Source organism: Nematostella vectensis, chromosome 15, assembly GCF_932526225.1.
Source record: "Nematostella vectensis chromosome 15, jaNemVect1.1, whole genome shotgun sequence".
NCBI classification, from domain to species: Eukaryota; Metazoa; Cnidaria; class Anthozoa; order Actiniaria; family Edwardsiidae; genus Nematostella; species Nematostella vectensis.
In genome coordinates this window covers 7,329,552-7,349,043 of record NC_064048.1, presented here as the reverse complement: position 1 = coordinate 7,349,043, position 19,492 = coordinate 7,329,552, and the positions used below count along the sequence as shown (strand labels likewise).

Genomic DNA, 19,492 nt, shown 5'->3' with positions numbered 1-19,492 from the left:
GCTCAATGCTCCACCCATATCATCATCACGACTCTTTCTTTTCTCAGGATTCCTGTGTGAGATGCTCATCCTTCACCTCTCGCTCCCTTCACACTACAGCTTGGTGCATGCGCTGTGGAGACGGGAGATACCGCTGGTTGCACAACGGGCGGCGGTGTTTACTGCCCCTGCGTGCGTCGCGCTCGTCGTGTACGGCTCTACACTCGCAGGGAGGATCATGGGATTTTTAGGAGTATGTTCAATTTATTATGTGTTTACGTATGTCAACTGTCCGGACTTTGATAACAATAAAAGTAAAGGATAGTGTTACTAACAACAACTCTTACTCAAACTTATTCGAGTAATCTTAAACTGCCGCCAAAAAAGAAAAGAAAAAAATCAATTAAGTAGCGAACTACAGCTTATATATTTATTAATGGTAGTTTTTTTAAATAATAAGATTCAAAATAAAATCAGATAAACAATGTTCAGAAGTCGGATCCAGTCCCCCCTCCTCCCTCTTCCCCACGCGCTCAACGTCAAGTCGCGGTCTCACAAACATTGGTATCAATATTCAAAGCCGTTGCCATGGTTTCCTGTGGGCCGTTCAAGCCTTGGTAGAGTCCGTTCTCTCCCCTTCCTTTGTCTTGTAATATTTGAGCACAATCGTGTCCAGCGGTATTTTCACGGCGCATGCTCTGACGCAAGCTCCTGCTTCTGAATAATTCCGCTGACCATTTACGATACTGTAGCCGGAATTGCTTTGGCAGTATCCCATAGATGCATGGGTTTAGACAACTGTGAAGAATGCATATTACGTCAGCGTAGTTCATGGCATGAAGTAAGGCACGCCTCCATGTTGGTGAACCAAACTCCCACAGCATCCAACCTACTTGTAACGGAAGCATAAGAATGCCAAATAGTATTACGACAATTGCTAGAGCCTTGATGATCTCAAAGTTCTCTTTCCGTACGTTCCTTCGCACGACGTTCCTTTCGTATTTTCTTAAGTTGATACCAATAGCGACATAAGCACAGGTGACGATAATTAACGGAATGGCATACTGGACGGCGAATAGGAACCCGGTGTAGACTTTCCTATGCCTTGGGTTAGACCAATGTAGTTTGCAGTACACGAGGGCCGATTTTGAGACCGTAGCCGCTGGGATGATCACAACAATCGCTGTAATCCAGAGAACTAAGACCCAGCAGACTGCCGACTTTCGACTTAGACTTTGCTTCCAGGCGTAGACGACGCTTCGACTTCGTACGACAGCCATCGACGAAGTCGTAAAGATAGATACACTTAGAGGGACACTCATAAAAGGCCAGATGTACCGACAAAAGAAGATTCCTTTTGTTCTACTCGACATGATATAAAACTGCACCCCGACGTAGAACCAGATCGTCAAGACGTCGGAGCAAGTGAGGTTTATCAGGAAGATGTCGTTGTCGCTTTTACGAGATCGCTTGGCGTACAAAGCGCTTATTACAATGAAGCCTCCAGTCGTCCCCCAGACGAGAAAGATGATATAAAGCGCCGAACGAAACGTCTGCTCGTTGGTGACAATGATGTTGGCATCTGTTGAGTTGTTCATCTCTGGGCGACTTTCTACTGTTGGCAAAAAAGTAAAACTCAATATTGGAGCACAAATTATATGTTGAAATCTTGAAGCAATAATCTAAAAAACAAAGTTTTATTCTTCAGTTACCAAATTGAAACTAAGATATCGCAAAAGCCTCAAGGAACTAGCCGATGCGACTGGATGCTTTCTACACGGGATTTACTTGGCCGAGGGATTTCCAAAGCTGCGATTGCCTCTCTAGTCAATTTGTTGAACACACTGTTGATACTATTAGGGACACTCCCCTGATACTATGTACCATGAATTCGGATAACAAACGGCGCTTCGAGACTTGTCGCATCAACTCAGAGGATTAAAACAGCGGGCTGCCCTCTTCAAGCTGGTTTGTACGTACTTCCGTTAAGAGTTCTACGACTTGTAGTGATTAGGTTTGCGTCTACAATTGCTTTGTGTAACCACAGTCGCCAATAATGCTACCGTCTTTGGCCTTTTGATTCAAGGTCCAAACTGGTTGCTGAGATATCTTCAGAAGATATCCCTACCTTTAAACTGCAAACTTCGATAGTTGATGACAACTGCTTACTCTCAATTCTTCAATCCTCGACCTGAATCTACAAAAAAAAAAGTTGAATAAGAAGCATTTTAATTAATTAGATACAAAAACGTGATACGAATACAAGAAGAAAGCCCCTAAGGTAGCACCAATGTCTATCTACTGATAACACTACTTTAAATCCTGTAATGACTAATTATTACCTATGTACGGTTATTGCTGGAGAATGACATAATATTTTCAGGACGATCACCAGGGTTCTCACCTCGCTTTGAAATAGCTTTAAGCTAGCGTTGATTAATAAAACTTAAAAGTTAGGAATTGCTTTTTATAATTACATAACAAATAGTTATCTTGGGCGCCACCATAATTGCGGTAATCATTCGCCAAAGCGTCGCGCATAAGTCTTTTCCAATATTCATATTTTGTTAACGAGGAGTCGCAGACTCTTCATCATCGCTTCTTTGTCAAATAACAGAATAAGTAGCGCGGTTATAGGCAAAGAAAAGTTATTCCTTATCATAGATGGCGTGTGAGCAACTACAAAGATGTGATCAGTCACACAACGATGCTAGAAGTCAGTTTTCAACTATGAAAGAACACATTACCTTTTTTCTATTCGTTTCTTAAAACAAAGCGAAGAGGAAGAAAAACTTATTTCTTGAAGAGTGCGTTATCGATTTGGAAGCCACTAGATAGATACATAAGGAAATGAGATTGATAACAATATGCAATTGTGTATAATTAACAGGAAATAGAAACAGACTATGGTCAAAATAACTGAAGCCCAGCGGGTTTTTAGGGAAATCTTCCGATAGCCGGTAGCTCCATCGCGCTCATTTTACGGTTATAAAGTAATGTTCAGCCTATGATTGAATATATATGCATTTATTTATTATATATGCATATATCTTGCTTCTCCAAATCAGCCACGGAAATGTATGATTTCTCATATACATGGAACTTTTCGTGAGAGATCCAGGGAGGCCGCCGGTAGCCGGAAGATATGTATGGGAGCTAAAACTCACAAATATACCTCCCGCCAAAATGACCTGGAAACTGGACTTATCGAAAGTGTTGTTTATCGTTACAAACTACTCTGGGAAGTTCCCAATGTAATCAGCGCTTAGCCAATCCTGATCATTTCATTAAAAAAATAATACAATTATACATAAAATTTACAATAATACAAAAAAAAATTATACAATTAAAAAAAAAATTGTAGTTTCCTGACATAAATACTCAACAGTTTTCTCGAAAACCCTCTTCGCTATCAACGTTGTTGTCACGGAGTTCGTTTTAGCGTGACATTGTTTGAAAATTATTTTCGAAGGGCCGCCCATCAGGCTATATTTCAAAAACAGACATTCTTATAAAAAGAGCATAATATAGAATCTTATTAATATAAAGAGCAAGTTTATATTTCGCTATCGCGATATTTCCATATGGACGGTAGAAAAGAAGCTTATCGAGAAAGAACTGTTAGTGCTTTTTAAGAAGCGATAATTACTGGTTTTCCTATTACTCTCTAGGCTACTGCGAAATAAAAAAAAAAACCGATCTCTATGAGTGAGTTTCTAGGAGTTTCAAGTTTTATTTATTTCTCTTTTATTTCGATTGACAATTCTTTGATTCGTTATTTCTACTATTTGATCATAGGAATACACGAATTAGGAAGAATATAAATATACATATGGTGTTTCTAAGTGTTCCTTTCTACATTCTTTGTATTACATTTATCTTATTTGATGCGCAATTGATTGCTATTGATATATGTTATCTATTGTTCATGTATAAAATTATTTTGAAAAAGTTTTCTGACTTTTCTGTTTTAATTTTTTACAGTATTTAGTCATTCCGTAAGAGGAGAAAATAAATATTATTGAAACGTAAGAGGTTGGACGATTTGATTGACTTGGAAGTAGTTTTTTTTAAAATTATTTTTCTTTTTTATATACAAGAAAGTATTTGATTAGAAGTACGTAAACGCACTTTTAACCGCCCCGTTGATTGATCGCTTTTATATAAACTTTAGGACTCTTTTAGGATGCGAAAATGCGCACAAAAATTCTTTTTTTTTTTTTTTGCAATTTCAATTTCATTTTCTTTTTTTTTATCCCTTTTTAGGATGTTCCATTTTGTTTTCGTCTGATCAACAATCAAAACCTTCTCGTAAATAAATATAAACTAAAGAAGGAATAAATAACTTTACCTTGCCCTCTGCACTTACTTGCAAAACTAAAGTACTGTTTTACCCTTTTTCCTCCGTTTTTTTTCCACCTCCCCTTTTTCACGTTTTCTTTTTCCAGATTCACCATAGAGGGCTTACACGATCAACTCCTTACTGGGACAGCTGAACGTGTATTCTATTTAAACCCCTTGTTGTCATAGTGAATAATCTTTTATTCAGGAACGGCCTATCTAAACTTCATCGACGTGCGCTTCCTTCCTTTTCATCTCACTAAAACAACGCAATATAGAAATCATCCTAAACAACGCTCTCAAATTACTCTTTGAGGTTACAAAATCTCTATATAAAATCTTTACGTACGTATATAATTTTAATGAAATAAAATAAACTTGATAATTTTTAAGTTAAAAACTAGGAGCCAAGATTTAGATTATCACTAGAATTATAAAGGCCAACACATGTTAGACGGGAAGGTTTAAAAAAATTAACACCACACATTCATTTCAATGAATTATTAGCACACAATTCATCTCCTAATTTTTTTATTAATTCTTTACAAACAGGGATCATTGCGTGGGTGTTAACCGAAAAAGTCACTAATGTAATATTATAGTTTAAGCTTTAGATGTCATCTTTGTAAGCATCTCACTGGTTGTTTACCGCCGATACAGCCATCATTAAAATATGTCGATCAAACACTACTTTATTATTGTTTATCAATAAAAATACAGCGGATTATTCACAAGGAAACTTCAAATTAACAATCTACGAATGAAGTCTGACATGTTACTGACGATATTTGATTGAAAATATATTGGTTTCTTGGTTGAATTGGCCGATATAAATAAATGCTATGTGTGACTCGCCATTGAGCGAGAGCATAAAATGGCGGCGTGATTGCCCTTCTTTAATGACAGGCCAGGGAGGTAAAACAAACGTAAGAGTTGTCTACTGTTTTTGAGATGGTAGGTCTGCTTGCACGACACGTATCAATCTTTCAAATCATAGATATTTATATTTACAAAATTTGCCAAAAACATGTGTAAATATCATAATCTAAGTGGCGTAAATAATCACATAACCTAGGCGCGTGCCCAGGAGTGGGTACCCGCCACCCCCCCCCCCCCCCCCCCCCCCCCCGGCCTTTAAAAAGTAGGTCATTTCTTATTGTAGGGTCGTCAAATATTATGCTTAATATAATAATATATATAAGTGCGCAAACCCCTATCCTCCTTGCCCATCAGCCAATTTTGGGTACTCACTTAAATCAAACGATCACACAAATGCTAATGCGCTTCAGTCTCAGTCCCACACTCGTTTTGTTTAACGAGGAAAAATAATACTTTTAAAGATGTATTAAAAGCATTTGAGTTATTAGTCGTAAATCGATGCACTTTAATTGTGAGTAATGTTTTGTGGCGTTTATCTTTTGCACTTCCATAACACACAAATAGTCGTCGTGATATCGGATTACAGTAACTAAATATGAAACACCAAACACTTCTATTCAATTCTGCCAAAGTTCAGTTTATTACTAATGTTGGTGTTATATATCTTTGCATTTTAATAAAGATCTCAAAACGAATGTTAAAACATGGATGAAAACTTTAGAAAAAAAAGCATTTTCAATCGACATCGAAATTTACTATACCTTTTTCATTAGCATTTTTCATATACAGGTTGCAGCATCTCCCCAAAAAATATTTTTCTGTTCTTGCCTTTTGGTTCAATTTGATTCTCTTGTTGGCTTCCTATAGATAATAAACTGCGAGAAGGCTTGCTGTGTTGAGAATGGTGTGTGTGGCTGGTCGTTGCCGCCAAATTTACCGAATCTCACGGCATGTTTGGGATTAGGGTGGAGTCAATCATAGCGCCTTGACCAATCAATTTCTTTGCGCTGTGTAGCCGAATGGTTTATGGCGCGACAGTGAAGAGATTAAAGTCGTCGATTGGTTTAGATGGCTGATTGACTACGCGTTATTTCCAGACAAGGATCTTTAATTCTGGGCTGTAACGATACTACGAAATCGGATGTTAACGGGATCCTATTGTGTGGTTCTGAAACAATTTGTCCGAACACTGATTAAGACAGAACGATCTAGTTATATTCATTATCTCTAAAATTCGAGTCGTAGAGTGTAAACCAGCATACAACTCTTTTGACGACTCCGCTACGATGCTAGACTACGAAAGTTACAGTGTGTAATTCAGGGCTAATACATTTCCTAGGAAGGTCACATACGACTATATCGTGCTGTCTAATTCAGCCTTAAGAGAGCAGGTGTTTAAGTGCACTTGGGAAAACACATCCAATACAAAAGTGCTGTGGTTTGGCGCTCAATCAGGTTTCCATCACTTTTCGATTATTTCTGAGTGCTCTGACTCTTTGGCGACATGTGAAGCAGGTCTTGCTTGCTTTTCTGGTTGTTCCGGTGCCCATATTGTTTGTACGACTGAACAAACATACTCACCATTAAGTTTCAGTTTACTTAGAAGACAAAACTTGCGGTTGGTTTGCGTATGTCAACCGCTTGTTGAAATGATGATAACTGTTTAAGAGTTATGAGCTGAAATCGTTATTTTTTCCGCACTGTGATTAATTCCTATCATATTGAGATAGACATCTTAAACAAAACATTTCCAACGTTTTTCATCTTTCTTTTAATAAAAAAAAATCGAACCAAGTGATTATATTATCAGCACTATGGTAATAACGCCGCCTCAAACGTCAATAACATCACTTCGATATCTGTACACTGGAGCCTAATAACTGATAAAATCGGCTTTTCACTGGCAAAGGGAAATGAAGACTGAATTGGATACCGAAATAAGGGCCTAAAAAGATCAGTAAGGAATTGCGTATCCTTTGCGCTGTTATCTGCTTTCTTCGTCACTCGATTACTTCGTCGATAAGAGCGACTACGAAACGGACAACATCGGCGAGATGGCGCCGTAACAGGGGTGGGGCTCTGTGGGCCCCCTGCATGGAGCGACCAGTAGCGGCATGGCTGTGCCCCGTCCCCTACCCCTCCCCTCATAATTCTAGGCCTGCTACAGCTCTGCGAGATATTTTAACGGGGGGAAGGGTGGTTGGGGGGGGGGGGAAAGGTTTCCATGAAAAGCCATATAAAAAACCTAACGAAAGAAAATGCTTAGTATGCCGGACAGGTAAAGTGGAGGATGAAGAACATTTTCTGTTAGAATGTCCGGCCTATAAAAATGATCGGGATAATCTACTGGAATTCCTTAAAACGCATGCAGGTATCAATGTTAGACACCATGCCAACAAAGAAAATAATTTCGTTAGGATTATGGGATTGAGCCGGAATGAAAACGTGAATCGGCGCTTAGCGAAATATATTTTTGAATCTATGAAGGCAAGAAATGTGAAGCTTGATGACAACGTACGGTGGTGACGTCACCTAATCATTCAAAACAAGAAGAAAAAATGCAAAGACAAAGTAAGAAAAACATATTATTTGTGGATTTCGCCGATGTAAATGTTTTCTAAGGTGCCATGAATAAAATATCTATCTATCTATCTATCTCTCTACCTACCTACCTACCTACCTACCTACCTACCTACCTACCTACCTACCTACCTACCTACCTACCTACCTACCTACCTACCTACCTAGCTACCTACCTAGCTACCTACCTAGCTACCTACCTAGCTACCTACCTAGCTACCTACCTACCTACCTACCTACCTACCTACCTACCCACCCACCCACCCACCCACCCACCCACCTACCTACCTACCTACCTACCTACCTACCTACCTACCTACCTACCTACCCACCCACCCACCCACCCACCCACCTACCTACCTACCTACCTACCTACCTACCTACCTACCTACCTAGCTACCTACCTACCTACCTACCTACCTACCTAGCTACCTACCTACCTACCTACCTACCTACCTACCTAGCTACCTAGCTACCTACCTACCTACCTACCTACCTACCTACCTACCTACCTACCTACCTACCTAGCTACCTACCTACCTACCTACCTACCTAGCTACCTACCTACCTACCTACCTACCTACCTACCTACCTACCTACCTAGCTACCTACCTACCTACCTACCTACCTACCTACCTACCTACCTAGCTACCTACCTACCTACCTACCTACCTACCTACCTACCTACCTACCTACCTACCTAGCTACCTACCTACCTACCTACCTACCTACCTACCTACCTACCCACCCACCCACCCACCCACCCACCCACCTACCTACCTACCCTCTGTGCCTATGACCAGCAGGCACAACGGAACCCGAAACTGGATTATTTGTATCACGCTAGCCCGGTCGCAGCTTTAGATTCTACATGGATCTAAGCTGTGGTTTAAAGCACTTCGTTCGAGTCGAAGTCGCCCTGCCGTTTAATGCCGATAAAGTTTAACTGAGGCAAACCGGCTATGCCATGCTGACGAGTCCTAATACAGACGAAACAGGTGTACACGGTTGCCGAAATGCACGGGTAATAGACTGTGCTAGCGTCCCGTCTAGGCCAGACTGGTGCCAATGAGTGTATGTTAATGTGCTTTTAAAGTCTACTTAAGAAACAGGCATAGGTCCGGCAAAAGACTCGTTACTGTTAATCGAAGGTGTCTGCTAAATGTTAGCTTTTTTATAGAGTTTGAATGAAGAATTTGAAATCAAGACTTTTGAATGTTCTTTATACTGAGGGTTTCTGCCAAAATAGAGGTATACGGAGGTTCCCCTGGGCAGAGCCGTAAATATGTCAAGGAGTTGGAAAGATAAATCGACACACGAAAGACCCATTGATCAGAGATTACTACATTTTATTAAAAATAAAATGATCATAAAACTCACAAAAAGTGTCAAATCCAGTGTTAAACCGACAAGACAGTGATTATGCCTTGCGTCAAACATATCAATGTTCTCCTCACAAGCCGACATGGCTCAAGGTTTTGTTATTGTTAAGCTTTTTCAATAAATTCCAATATGGCTAATAACGTAAATATAAAACGAGAGGTGATTATTTCTCCCTGACTTGCCTACAAGGGACTGGGTATATGAATGATTTATTATAAACTGCCGCTGTAAAGCATGCATTTTTTTTCATATCTCCTTTAAACGTGCTTTTAAAAGATAAATGATCAAAAGTGAATGTAATATTAGTATGGCATTCGCTGATTGATTGTTCAATCCTTTTTCTTCGTATCGCTATGGCGTTTCGAGGTATTTTGTGCAATGTTTCTGCTATGCTCTGGACGCCATAACCATCAGTTCCTTTTTTGCATTCCATGTTTTCTTAGAATTCGTCGTCAAATCGCTTCCTTACAGCATACATTTGGCCTCACATGCCTTCCTGGTCTTAAAGTTATTCCCGTTTGGCAGACAACCTCCGAAGACGAATGATTGACACTTGCCAATCTTAGCATTGTAGTAAAAGCGCTCGATGCTAGCCATGCATGGACCGGCGAACTTGGGCAGCTTACACACGCTCTTGATGCGCTCTGAAATAAAGACATCCATGAGAATGAACATTAGAAAGAAAATGAGCTAGGCTCAGGTAACTTTTATTAAACAACACTTAATTGCAATGATTGGTAAATCCAGACCATAATAAGCTGGCTTTTATAAGAGTGTCCGGGTATTTTGTCATTTATGCAAAGCATAAAGACATGACTTTTACGTCCCCCTCCCCCCAATGTTTATGGTATGTGATGATAATTATAATGATCATTATGACTCTAATGAATGGGGATGGTCTAGGGATGGTGATGATGATGACTGTGACGTCAATGATAGTGATGATGATGATAATGTTGCTGTCATTTATTATATAATAATGACTTCGGTTGATGATGATGACTATCGCTGATGATCGTGGGGGTGGTGGCGATAATGATGATGCCGTATGCCGATGGTAATGATGACGATGAAAAGTATGGTAACGGTAAGGCTATAATGGTGATGATGATGATGGTGATAATGATGGTGATGATGATGATGAAAAGTATGGTAACGGAAATGCGATGATGATGATGATGATGGTGATGATACTTACTTTGAGCACATTGACATGTCTGGCAGCCGGTTCTGTCAATCACATATCCGTATTTGCATGGTGCACAGGTCATTGTGGGACACAACGGTCTCCCTGTGGTGGTGGGAAACTTGGTTGGATCGACTTCAGACAAAGGTTCTAAACAGATAAGGACACCAGACGTGTAAGGTATACATTTATGAAATATATATTTAAAAATATGATCAATCGATATTAATTTTCGGTCTTCTATTTAAGATGACTCAATTCAATGCTGAGATAAGCATTTCATTGCCATTGGGTTTTCAGCCTACGAAACCGCGTGACAAACGCGTGTCACGCAAGTCGGGTGAACAGTCTTTTAAATAGCGTACAAATACGTCACGCAAGTTCGTACCCATGATCCCTTCCCGGGGCATACACATTCCCATCATTCCTTCAATTTCCTGACTTCCAGGAACGGGCCGGCACACGAACTCTGTGGGACACCGTAGTGGACCATTAGGCGATAGGTCACACGGGCTGTCTAGCTCGACTGTGATTGGTGCAATCGCGGGCGTGGTTGTCTTTCTGGAGTGGTTGATGCAGGACGTGTCTGTCTTGCACGCCCAGGTTCCATGGTTACAGGTGCAAACTTGGCAATCGACTTTCTTGATCTGTTCGTTGAATTTGTATGGCTTCTCTTCGTGGTAGCAACCTAAGATAAAACTATGTTAGAAGTTGTATATCGAAAATGAGGTGGTACTTTGAACAAAAAGCCGTTTGGTGTCAGTAGGTTATGGTAGGGTAGTGTGGGCTAGGGTAGGGTACGGTAGGGTAGTGTGGTGTAGGGTAGGGTAGGTGGGGTAGGGTAGGGTAGGGGTGAGGTAGGGTAGATAGCGTGGCGTAAGGTAAGGTAGGGTAGGGTTTAGGTGGGGTGGGGTCGGTTTGGGGATCCCCGCGCCCCTCTACCACCTCTAGCCTAGCGCCTGATACTCACGTTTGCATGGGCCGGGCACGTGATCAATCTTGACGCCAATCTTGCATTCATACTTGCGCAGGTGACATCTACTCTTGTACTCTTTGCCGTTCGTGAGCCCGCAGACAGGCTCACCCTTATCCTTGCACATGCGCGGACACTCGCAGATTGCTTCGTTGTTAATCATTGTGCATGTCTCGTATAGGCCACAGCTCTTTTCCGCGCAATTGGCTGAGTCAAATCAACACTCGGTTAAACGGGAAAAACGCTCTACCTAGTAAACAACCATCTACTATACTTAAGGAATCACACAGAAAATCCGAGAAGGACGCAAAAAAGAGTTGGCTACATTTTTTCGTAATATTTATAATGTATTCTCCGCTCAATGTTACAAAAAAAGGAAAAGAAAACTTGTTTGTCATCGTCATAATAAATTTTTTGTACAAGTCTTAAAATAACCCGGAAAGTCTGAGGAACATCTTATTAATCACGCGGAAGTATTTTCGGGCCCGAAAACTAAAATAACCGAAATAACTCTAACTACGAGAAGCAACAATATCGGTGGTACAAGTACGATGTGTTGACCCAATAAAAAACAAACAGTTCTATATCAAACATTACGGTGGCCAAATACGGTGCATTCAAGCACTCTGGTAGTCTGCAATTACCACACACACTCTCTTTCTCACCTGGTTCACAGTGTCCTGGCTTGAATGAAAACTGCACATTCTTAAGGACTTGTCCTCGCTTGCGCAACACACACGATAGGCCCTCTGCGCATGTGCCAAATTGTCCCCAGTACCCCCCGCATTTTTGGGTCACGGTCTTAGCGCACACGTCACAGCATCCACACACATCCTTCACATAACCGGCTGAAACAGGAAGCGTCATCATTATCATTCACGTATATCACCATTATAATTATTAAAAATGATATCACAAAAGGTCATTGTTTATTAAACGCACAGGAACGCCGATATTAGCCTGTGACGCTGAATTTGTTACCCAATGACTCTTGACACTTCAGGGAGGTAGTTTCGATGATGAAGTGTAAAATAAAGCAGAAGTGGTATAAAGTTGAGCAATGGACACTCTTGTTTTGGAAAAAGGGCAAAAAGGTGGAAAAACAAAATACTGTTTTTGTTGTTGGAATGGTATTTCTCGAAAAGAAATATATACTCTTGCATTGTGCATATTTAGATAGGTATACGAAGAGGTACATTGGTGAACTTTGCCATCAAAACACTTCTACCCCGAAAGTGAAAGCACAATGGCGATTGCATCAAAATTCCGAGGTCATAATACGGTCAAGTTACAGATATGACAAGCAAAGTCCACAGGTTAAAGATCCACTTAGACCAGCTCAAAGTTGTTTATTATTCTTACAGATCTGCCTGTTTATGGGAGGAGTTGCGGATGTTTATATTTTCATAATGAAAATAAATTTCAAGGACTCATTGGTAAACGTTTACAATTGGTAAACGTGTTTTTTTCTCCGCAGTATATGTCAAGATACATTGTTTTTAGTTTCTAATTTTTCTTTTATCAGGGTGTTTGGTTCATACGCCCCACCCCCCCCCCCCCCCCCCCTCCTCATTGTAGTCGCATTTTAGAAAATAAAAATAAAGGAATAAAAAAGGCTTCCTTTCCTTACCCAGCCCCCCCTCCCCTCCATTTCAATGATCAATTTTCCCCTGCTCAATTTCAATTGTTCTATTTTTTTTTTTTTTTTGGACTAAGCGGGAAAAAGAATAAAGCGGGAGTATGACCGGCCTTGCAGAAAAACGAGCGCCCCCGTTATAAGATTAAGCTCTAATAATCTTCCTGAGAGATGCCCCAGCATCATAATCTATGACGGTCTGAGATTAATTAGCAGTATGCCTGACTAAGGATTGGTTGGCATAAACCAGTACAAAATCCTCATTTTTGTTATTTAAAGAAACGTTTGTCAGTCCAGAAAGATAGTGAAAATTATTCAAAATTATTAGCTAATCACAAAAGCTTTAAAAATATAGATGATAAGAAAGCCTAACCCCAAATTTAGCCTGCTAAGTTAATACTCTCATGTAATAGTATACTTATTTTCCGGCTTTGATAATTACTACACGTCTGTAGGCATTGCTGATACTTGTAGGACAGAAATACATACCTGTCAACCTCCGAAAATCAAAAGGCTTGAGAATTTTTTTGAGGAGGAGTGGGGTATATTCATTTTCTTGGGGTAGGGGTGGGTTTAACCTTGAAGGCGTTTGCCGTATAGAACGCTCTCCCGAATAGATCCACTTATAGGTCTCACGAGGGTGTTAGATAAATTGCGCTAAGCAAGGGAATTATTGTTTTAAATATATTAATAGCAAATAGACAAAATGACGATTTTCTATAGAATAATTTTTCGGAACCGATAATCGCTAAAAAGCGGGAGATTCCGTGCTCAACGCGAGAAAGGGAGAAAATCCCTCCAAAATCCTGAGACTCCCGCCTAATGCGGGAGAGTTGACAGGTACGGAAATAGGTGCTGTGGGTGGAAGATCGGGGGAGGGGGAAGCATTGGGGGTAGATAGAGAACGAAAGTGTAGAGTACGAAATCATGAAAACAATTTGAAAGGAACACTACGCGAACTTCACAATATGAGAGGTAGCATTGTTCGGCCTGAAATGGCCAGCGCACTTCTTTTAACCTAGGCTTAAGGGAAATACGTTTGAGGGTCCCACACCTAGAATCATTGGGAATTTGTTTACTTACATTTACATTGCATAGGTTTACACTTCTCCTTCTCACACATGCACGTCAGCGAAGTCACAGATACAAATAGTGCAGTGATGCACAGCAATAAATATGTCATGTTCATGTTGATTCTGAGGAAGAAAAAGACGTTATTAAAGAATGTCGAACACCCACTCCTTTGTTATTTACTCCAATCTACGAATGAAGTTTGATATGATATTAACGATATTTGATTGAAAATATCTTGGTTACTCGCTTGAAATGAATTTTCTCTGCCGTTAACAAAATATTAAATATTTTGTTAAGTCACGTGACCTGCTGCGAATTAAAATGTTGATTTGTGACCGAAGAGCTAAACTTTTCTTGCCGGTTAAGACAACAGTGTGCAGACGTATTTCAAAGGAACATAAAAACATGCAATGTTTTTTTTCATAGCGTATCCACCAACGTAGCATTTTTTGAAATATTGATTTGCAAAAGTCACGTGATCGGCTGGACGTCATCACTCAAAATAAAATATTACCAAACAGCTAACATTGTCGAGTTTGATGTTTTGACCAAAAATGGTGCATTTAAGGCAATGTTAACTCACTTTAAGGGAACTTTCAAAATTTCGACTGTTTTAGCTTATGTTCCAAGCCTTAATACACTTGAGTAAATCTAAAGGGAATTTCAAAATGGCGGTCCATGATTGAAATCTCACTACTTTATTAATGACAAATCTGTGCTTTCGTTGAACCTTTGGAGCGCCCGCAAAGACCACTGGGTCCTCGAACATAAAAGAATAAGACAAGTAACTGACCGGTGACTCGGAACTGCATTGTAAAAGGGCGGAGTGATTGGTCTTTATTTTTTTATGAGCTGGCAGTCAAATACATGAGCTCTCCTACCCGGCTTGGTCTTCCTGTAGTCCCGGTAGACGGAGGGGGATACTGTGGTAGAACTGACATGGTCTTAATTCCCCCCCCCCCCCCCCCCCTCAGAAACTGTCTCCTTCTAGCCTACCTGTAGGCTTTGATAGTTTTCGGCACGAAACCCCGAAAACTCGGATTTCGATTTTTCGGGGTTTTCGTGCCGGAAAAACTATGAAAGCCTACAGGTAGACTAGTCTCCATACGTTCAAGTATTTCAGGATAAAAACCTAAACTGTTATCCAAGGCGAAATAAAAAATAAAGGTAAAGCTTTAAAGAAAATTTAATAAAAAAGTTTTGAATGTTAACAAACTTGTTAATACGAAACCGCATAAAAGGAAGTAGCTTGCAAACTGACACCCGCACCGAACCGAGCGAACGTGCGAAGGAAAAAAGATCCTGATGTTTTGAGTAAAGGACTAATTTCCCCTTGAGTAGGTCGCTGTAAATGAACTTTCCCACCGTTAATAATACCCTTCTTACCCTACATGTAGCGGACCTGAGCGTTTGTTTCTTCGGAAATCTCCACTCGGGAGGCAAAACAAATACGAGCTACTCGATCATGGAACTTGAGGTGAATGCTTGCTTTAGTCAATAAGAGTTTCAAGTTTCAAGCTAGACCCTTAGCGAACGCAAAAACAATCTAAATTTAGAAAATTTGTTGTTAAAAATTTTTGGGAAGTTAGCTCTACTTCTCGAAGCGCACTTGGCGAAGCAATTAAAATAGTAAAAAAAATACTATTTTGAGTGTATTATTTCTTGTTGGATTTTTTTGGAAGTTTACGACTTGTTACGCAATATGGCTTTTGCATCGGATGGGGATCGGCCTAAATCAGTAGCTTCTCTACATGGTTGAAGTAAAGTGTCTAAAGAAAAATATTTGGTTGGGGTAAATGTGGAAATGTGCCTCTCTAGATATTCTGGAGTAATCTATTGTAATGCTATCGATGGAAGAGCAAAGAAAATAAACTTAAACTTGATTGGAAACGGAGGAAGCGACTACTTATAAATCTCTGTCCATGAAAAAAAAAACAAAACAAACAAAAACCATGCTAAGAGTAATTGTAAAAGGCTAAGAATTAAGACAGTAGCGTACAGCCTTATTAAATAGGTTTTAGGGATGTTCAACAATGCATTGGTGTTTTAGGATATTATATAGGGATGGCTTTGTGGCTTGCATCCCGAAAGTGCAGAAAAAAATGACACTGTTTTGATCTATGTTTTTGTCGCTCAAATGGGAGCAAGATAACCCTTAACTTATATTTCCTCTGGTAAACCCCATCTGCAATAAGAGGTCAAACTTTTTTCAAACATGACAAAAAACGAGTCACAACGTAGTCCTTTCTACTAAAAAATACAGCTGGGACTTTCCTTGAGGGTTCCTCAAGACTTTAAAGTGACTGAGCATTTATGGAAGGTTTATATTTGGGATAAATGCGAGAAATTTTGTTGCTCTTTTATGCTCACCTTCTCGTACGATCCGTACTGGTCAAAGTCTTGGTCCGAAAGAGGACTTCTCGTTCGATGAGCTGACTCAAGTTAATACCGGAACTCTGCTGTAGGGGCCGGTTTATAACTTTGAGCAGGGAAACGTCAGAGGTCGCTACTGCCGACAGGAAATGACATATGAACTCTGCGAGTGATTTGAAGATTACCTCATTTTAAGAACGCTTCACGCTGAGAGAGGACTGTACAAGGATGTGCAATACTTACAGTTATAACAGCTCAAGTACTAAACCTAGTCATTGTTTTTATCTTTTAAAACTGTGACACAAATAATGAGATACGAAATAGCCATGTACAACAAAGATTTATATTTCAGCTATCTATCTATACTCAATCGAAATACAATACAGTCAAACAAGCTCAAGTGCGGACCTCGAAAAGCGCATTATTGCATTCAATTTTCGAATGTTCAGTGATTATTTTGTAATTATAATTATTAATCAAATTAGTGGTTTTCCCCGAATTCGTTTTTTATGTAATTACGAGATATATGTTCCTAATAAAACCCGCGATTAAATAAATCATCTCGCCTAAATAAAGAATATTGCTGTTTTCCGGGTTCGTAAACTCGACCTTTTTTGTTTCTTGCCGCAATATTGGAAAAGTATGAGTAATACGGGATCCCTGTGGACAATTTATAAACAAGGAGCTAAAGTTCATCGAATTCAACGAGAAAATAACGGTTGGTTTCAATTCGAGATTTAACAGTCGTTTTCGAATGAACGGATCCGGAGGGGGGGGACTCTTAGAAAAAGTTGGAAGTAAGTTTAGGGTAAAAAATTTCGACCAACTGCCATTCTTTAGGGACTTTGTCATCTCTTAGGGTATAAAAATTCTACCAATTGCTATTCCCAAAGGGGTGTTTTACGTTTTTTTCCGATTCTGCCATCAGGGTTAAAAATTACTTCGTCCACGCCCAATTTGCTATCACTTTGGGGTGGGTAAGAATTTCTGTTGACCACGCCCAAAGTGCCCTCCCTTATGGTTAAAATAGACTTTGCCGACGATCATATCCGTCTGTTTTTTTTTTTTTATCGGAGTCCCCTCCCCCCGGGATTCTGGAAACAAACGTTGGATTAAAATTTCAAATAACAAAATTATGAAGCGCTCTGGGGGAGTACACCTGAGCTTGTTTGACTGTAATTAACCGGGTGTTTACTTGACTGAGACGTGAGAGGAACAAGAAAAGAGTGATGTCAATTGTCAAAGGACGGGATATTTCCCAATTGTAAGCACAGGCGTGGTTGTTTTTGGCACTGTTTTCCTTTCTTGACTAATTAAAAACTGAAGTTGATTCCTGTTTCGAGAAAAATTAGATACACTAGAGATAGGATTAAAGGGCTTGTTAGTCAAGTGCATCTCAGTGTAGCCGATAATCTATTTTTGCCGTGATCTTGTCCTCCGGCCGGAAGCTTATGTAGGGACCAACTTGTTTTTATCGTTCGGGGGGTAATATATGCTATCTCCTGACAGTCATCTGAAATCGGCTGAAGACAGCGTGACAGAGTCAGGGTCGCACCGCTCTGGTTTGGTTGAGTTCCGACCATGAAGCATTTCCACAGTAACGTAGTGTCATGAGGTTACTAACGATGTATTATCTGTAGAAATTTTCTACACCGACAAGATAAGCCGACCCTAGGTCGTTGAGTTTAAGAAGAAAAAAAAGGGATAGAAGTCTATGATAAAAAAAAAAAAAAAAAAACATACCAGGTTTCCCGTGACAGAGACAGTTTTTCCACATTTTTAACCTGCGTTTTCAACATGGCAATAACAAGTTGGGTGATCCTCTCAGATCTTGTTGAGTTCGCCTCTTATGGAATCTTTCAGCACATACTTGGCTGGGAAGACTCAGGCTGTTTTGTAGATCACGTAGACTGATGGGGGTCTTGTTATTTCAACCAGTACCGCGCAAACTGGCTTAAAAGAAACTGTGTCAACCGCTGTGCTCTATCCTGCTAAAATACATGTCAAAAGACCGGACCCGACATGTGTGACGTTATTGTCAAGCAACGACAAGTTCATTATTTTCTTACGGAAAGTTACCATAAATACGATAGTACTAAGAGCATAGAGTTGCCTGAATTTAACACTACACTGATTTACTAAAATTCAGCGACAAAAAAGAAAAAGAAGAAATTAGGACAATTGACATTTCGCAGAACAGCGCTAAATATATATCCGCCGTGCAGCCGGTCTTGATCAGCAAGTTACTCGATATCACCTGCCCTCTTAATAGCCGCACCGACTTAACTCAAAAGGTCAGGTTCACCCTATCGTCTGAGACTGTTGCAGAAAGGGGTAACGACCGGGCGTAGGTAAAACGACTTCCGGCGGAAATAAAATACATTTGTCACGTCACTATCCGGTCTAGATTCCTCCGCAGGAGTTAGAGGCCACACCTATGAGGCTGGCACAGGCGAGGTTTTACTGGGTCGGTGACTTAAAAGAACAATAGTCCATTTCCGATATCATTTTGGCGAGAAATGCAGGATGGCGACGAAATTAGGAATGAAAACGTGGGCCTATGCATTAGTCTTTAAAATAGCGGTAAATCATTTCTTGTTACGGTGGTTGAAGAATTACTCACGATGCCGTACCTTTTGACCTAGCCTGCGTAGCAAGCGTTCCCGTGTGTTTTGAGCGCAAAGAATCTCAGAGGAATGGAGAAAACCGACGAGAAGTTCGATAAGTGAGAATTTGACCGCGCGAAAAATGGGACGAGCACCAAAATCTCTTAGACTTAGGGGGCTAAAAAGAGGGGTAAAATTTAGAAAGATTAGGAGTCTTAGGAAGTGGTCAGCTGCGCAGCAAGGTTTGAAGTGGTTTGAAACAGAAATGCTTTTATAAAGCTCTTAAAATGCGAAAATTAATAGATTAACAACGCATATAGCATAAAGAAGAAAAAATTTGAAAAATCCCGTTTCCGTCGAAACATGTCGATTCTCGTTTCCCGGTAGACAAATCCCGTTCCCGGTAACCCTAATCCCGTTTTCCCGGTAACCCTAATCCCGTTTTCCCGGTAACCCTAATCCCGTTTTCCCGGTCCAAAATG

General features: G+C 40.1%; 3 protein-coding genes across 7 annotated transcripts in view; 1 reads left to right on the top strand and 2 right to left on the bottom strand.

Annotated features, from left to right (window-relative positions):
• The window catches only part of LOC5509849, a 31,923-nt gene extending 31,604 nt beyond the window's left edge, over positions 1 to 319 (top strand). The window contains exon 26 of the mRNA XM_048722798.1: positions 48 to 319. Coding sequence (XP_048578755.1) covers positions 48 to 304 — 257 coding nt within the window. The 3' untranslated portion in view covers positions 305 to 319. The remainder of the gene's footprint in view (positions 1 to 47) is intronic.
• Positions 224 to 7,833, bottom strand: LOC5509859 (galanin receptor type 1). 4 transcript variants are annotated; one of them, XM_032378893.2, is made up of 3 exons: positions 5,961 to 7,833; positions 2,108 to 2,176; positions 224 to 1,591 (listed from the first exon to the last, which is right to left on the bottom strand). In XM_032378893.2, the coding sequence occupies exon 3, from the start codon at positions 1,575 to 1,577 to the stop codon at positions 519 to 521; it is 1,059 nt and encodes a 352-aa protein (XP_032234784.2). In that variant the 5' UTR covers positions 1,578 to 1,591; positions 2,108 to 2,176; positions 5,961 to 7,833; the 3' UTR covers positions 224 to 518. The 4 variants fall into 4 exon arrangements, with proteins under 4 accessions (XP_032234784.2, XP_032234785.2, XP_032234787.2 ...); XM_032378894.2 differs by having other exon boundaries at positions 224 to 1,594; positions 5,961 to 7,832; XM_032378896.2 differs by lacking the exon at positions 5,961 to 7,833 and adding an exon at positions 4,349 to 5,122.
• A 1,278-nt stretch (positions 7,834 to 9,111) lies between these two features.
• LOC5509848 (agrin) lies at positions 9,112 to 18,196 on the bottom strand. Of its 2 annotated transcripts, none has more exons than XM_032378857.2 (8): positions 18,148 to 18,196; positions 16,402 to 16,540; positions 14,041 to 14,153; positions 11,987 to 12,169; positions 11,319 to 11,528; positions 10,737 to 11,036; positions 10,361 to 10,498; positions 9,112 to 9,806 (listed from the first exon to the last, which is right to left on the bottom strand). In XM_032378857.2, the coding sequence occupies exons 1-8, from the start codon at positions 18,179 to 18,181 to the stop codon at positions 9,628 to 9,630; spliced, it is 1,296 nt and encodes a 431-aa protein (XP_032234748.2). In that variant the 5' UTR covers positions 18,182 to 18,196; the 3' UTR covers positions 9,112 to 9,627. The 2 variants fall into 2 exon arrangements, with proteins under 2 accessions (XP_032234748.2, XP_048579104.1); XM_048723147.1 differs by having other exon boundaries at positions 16,402 to 16,537.
• Positions 18,197 to 19,492: the final 1,296 nt, after the last annotated feature.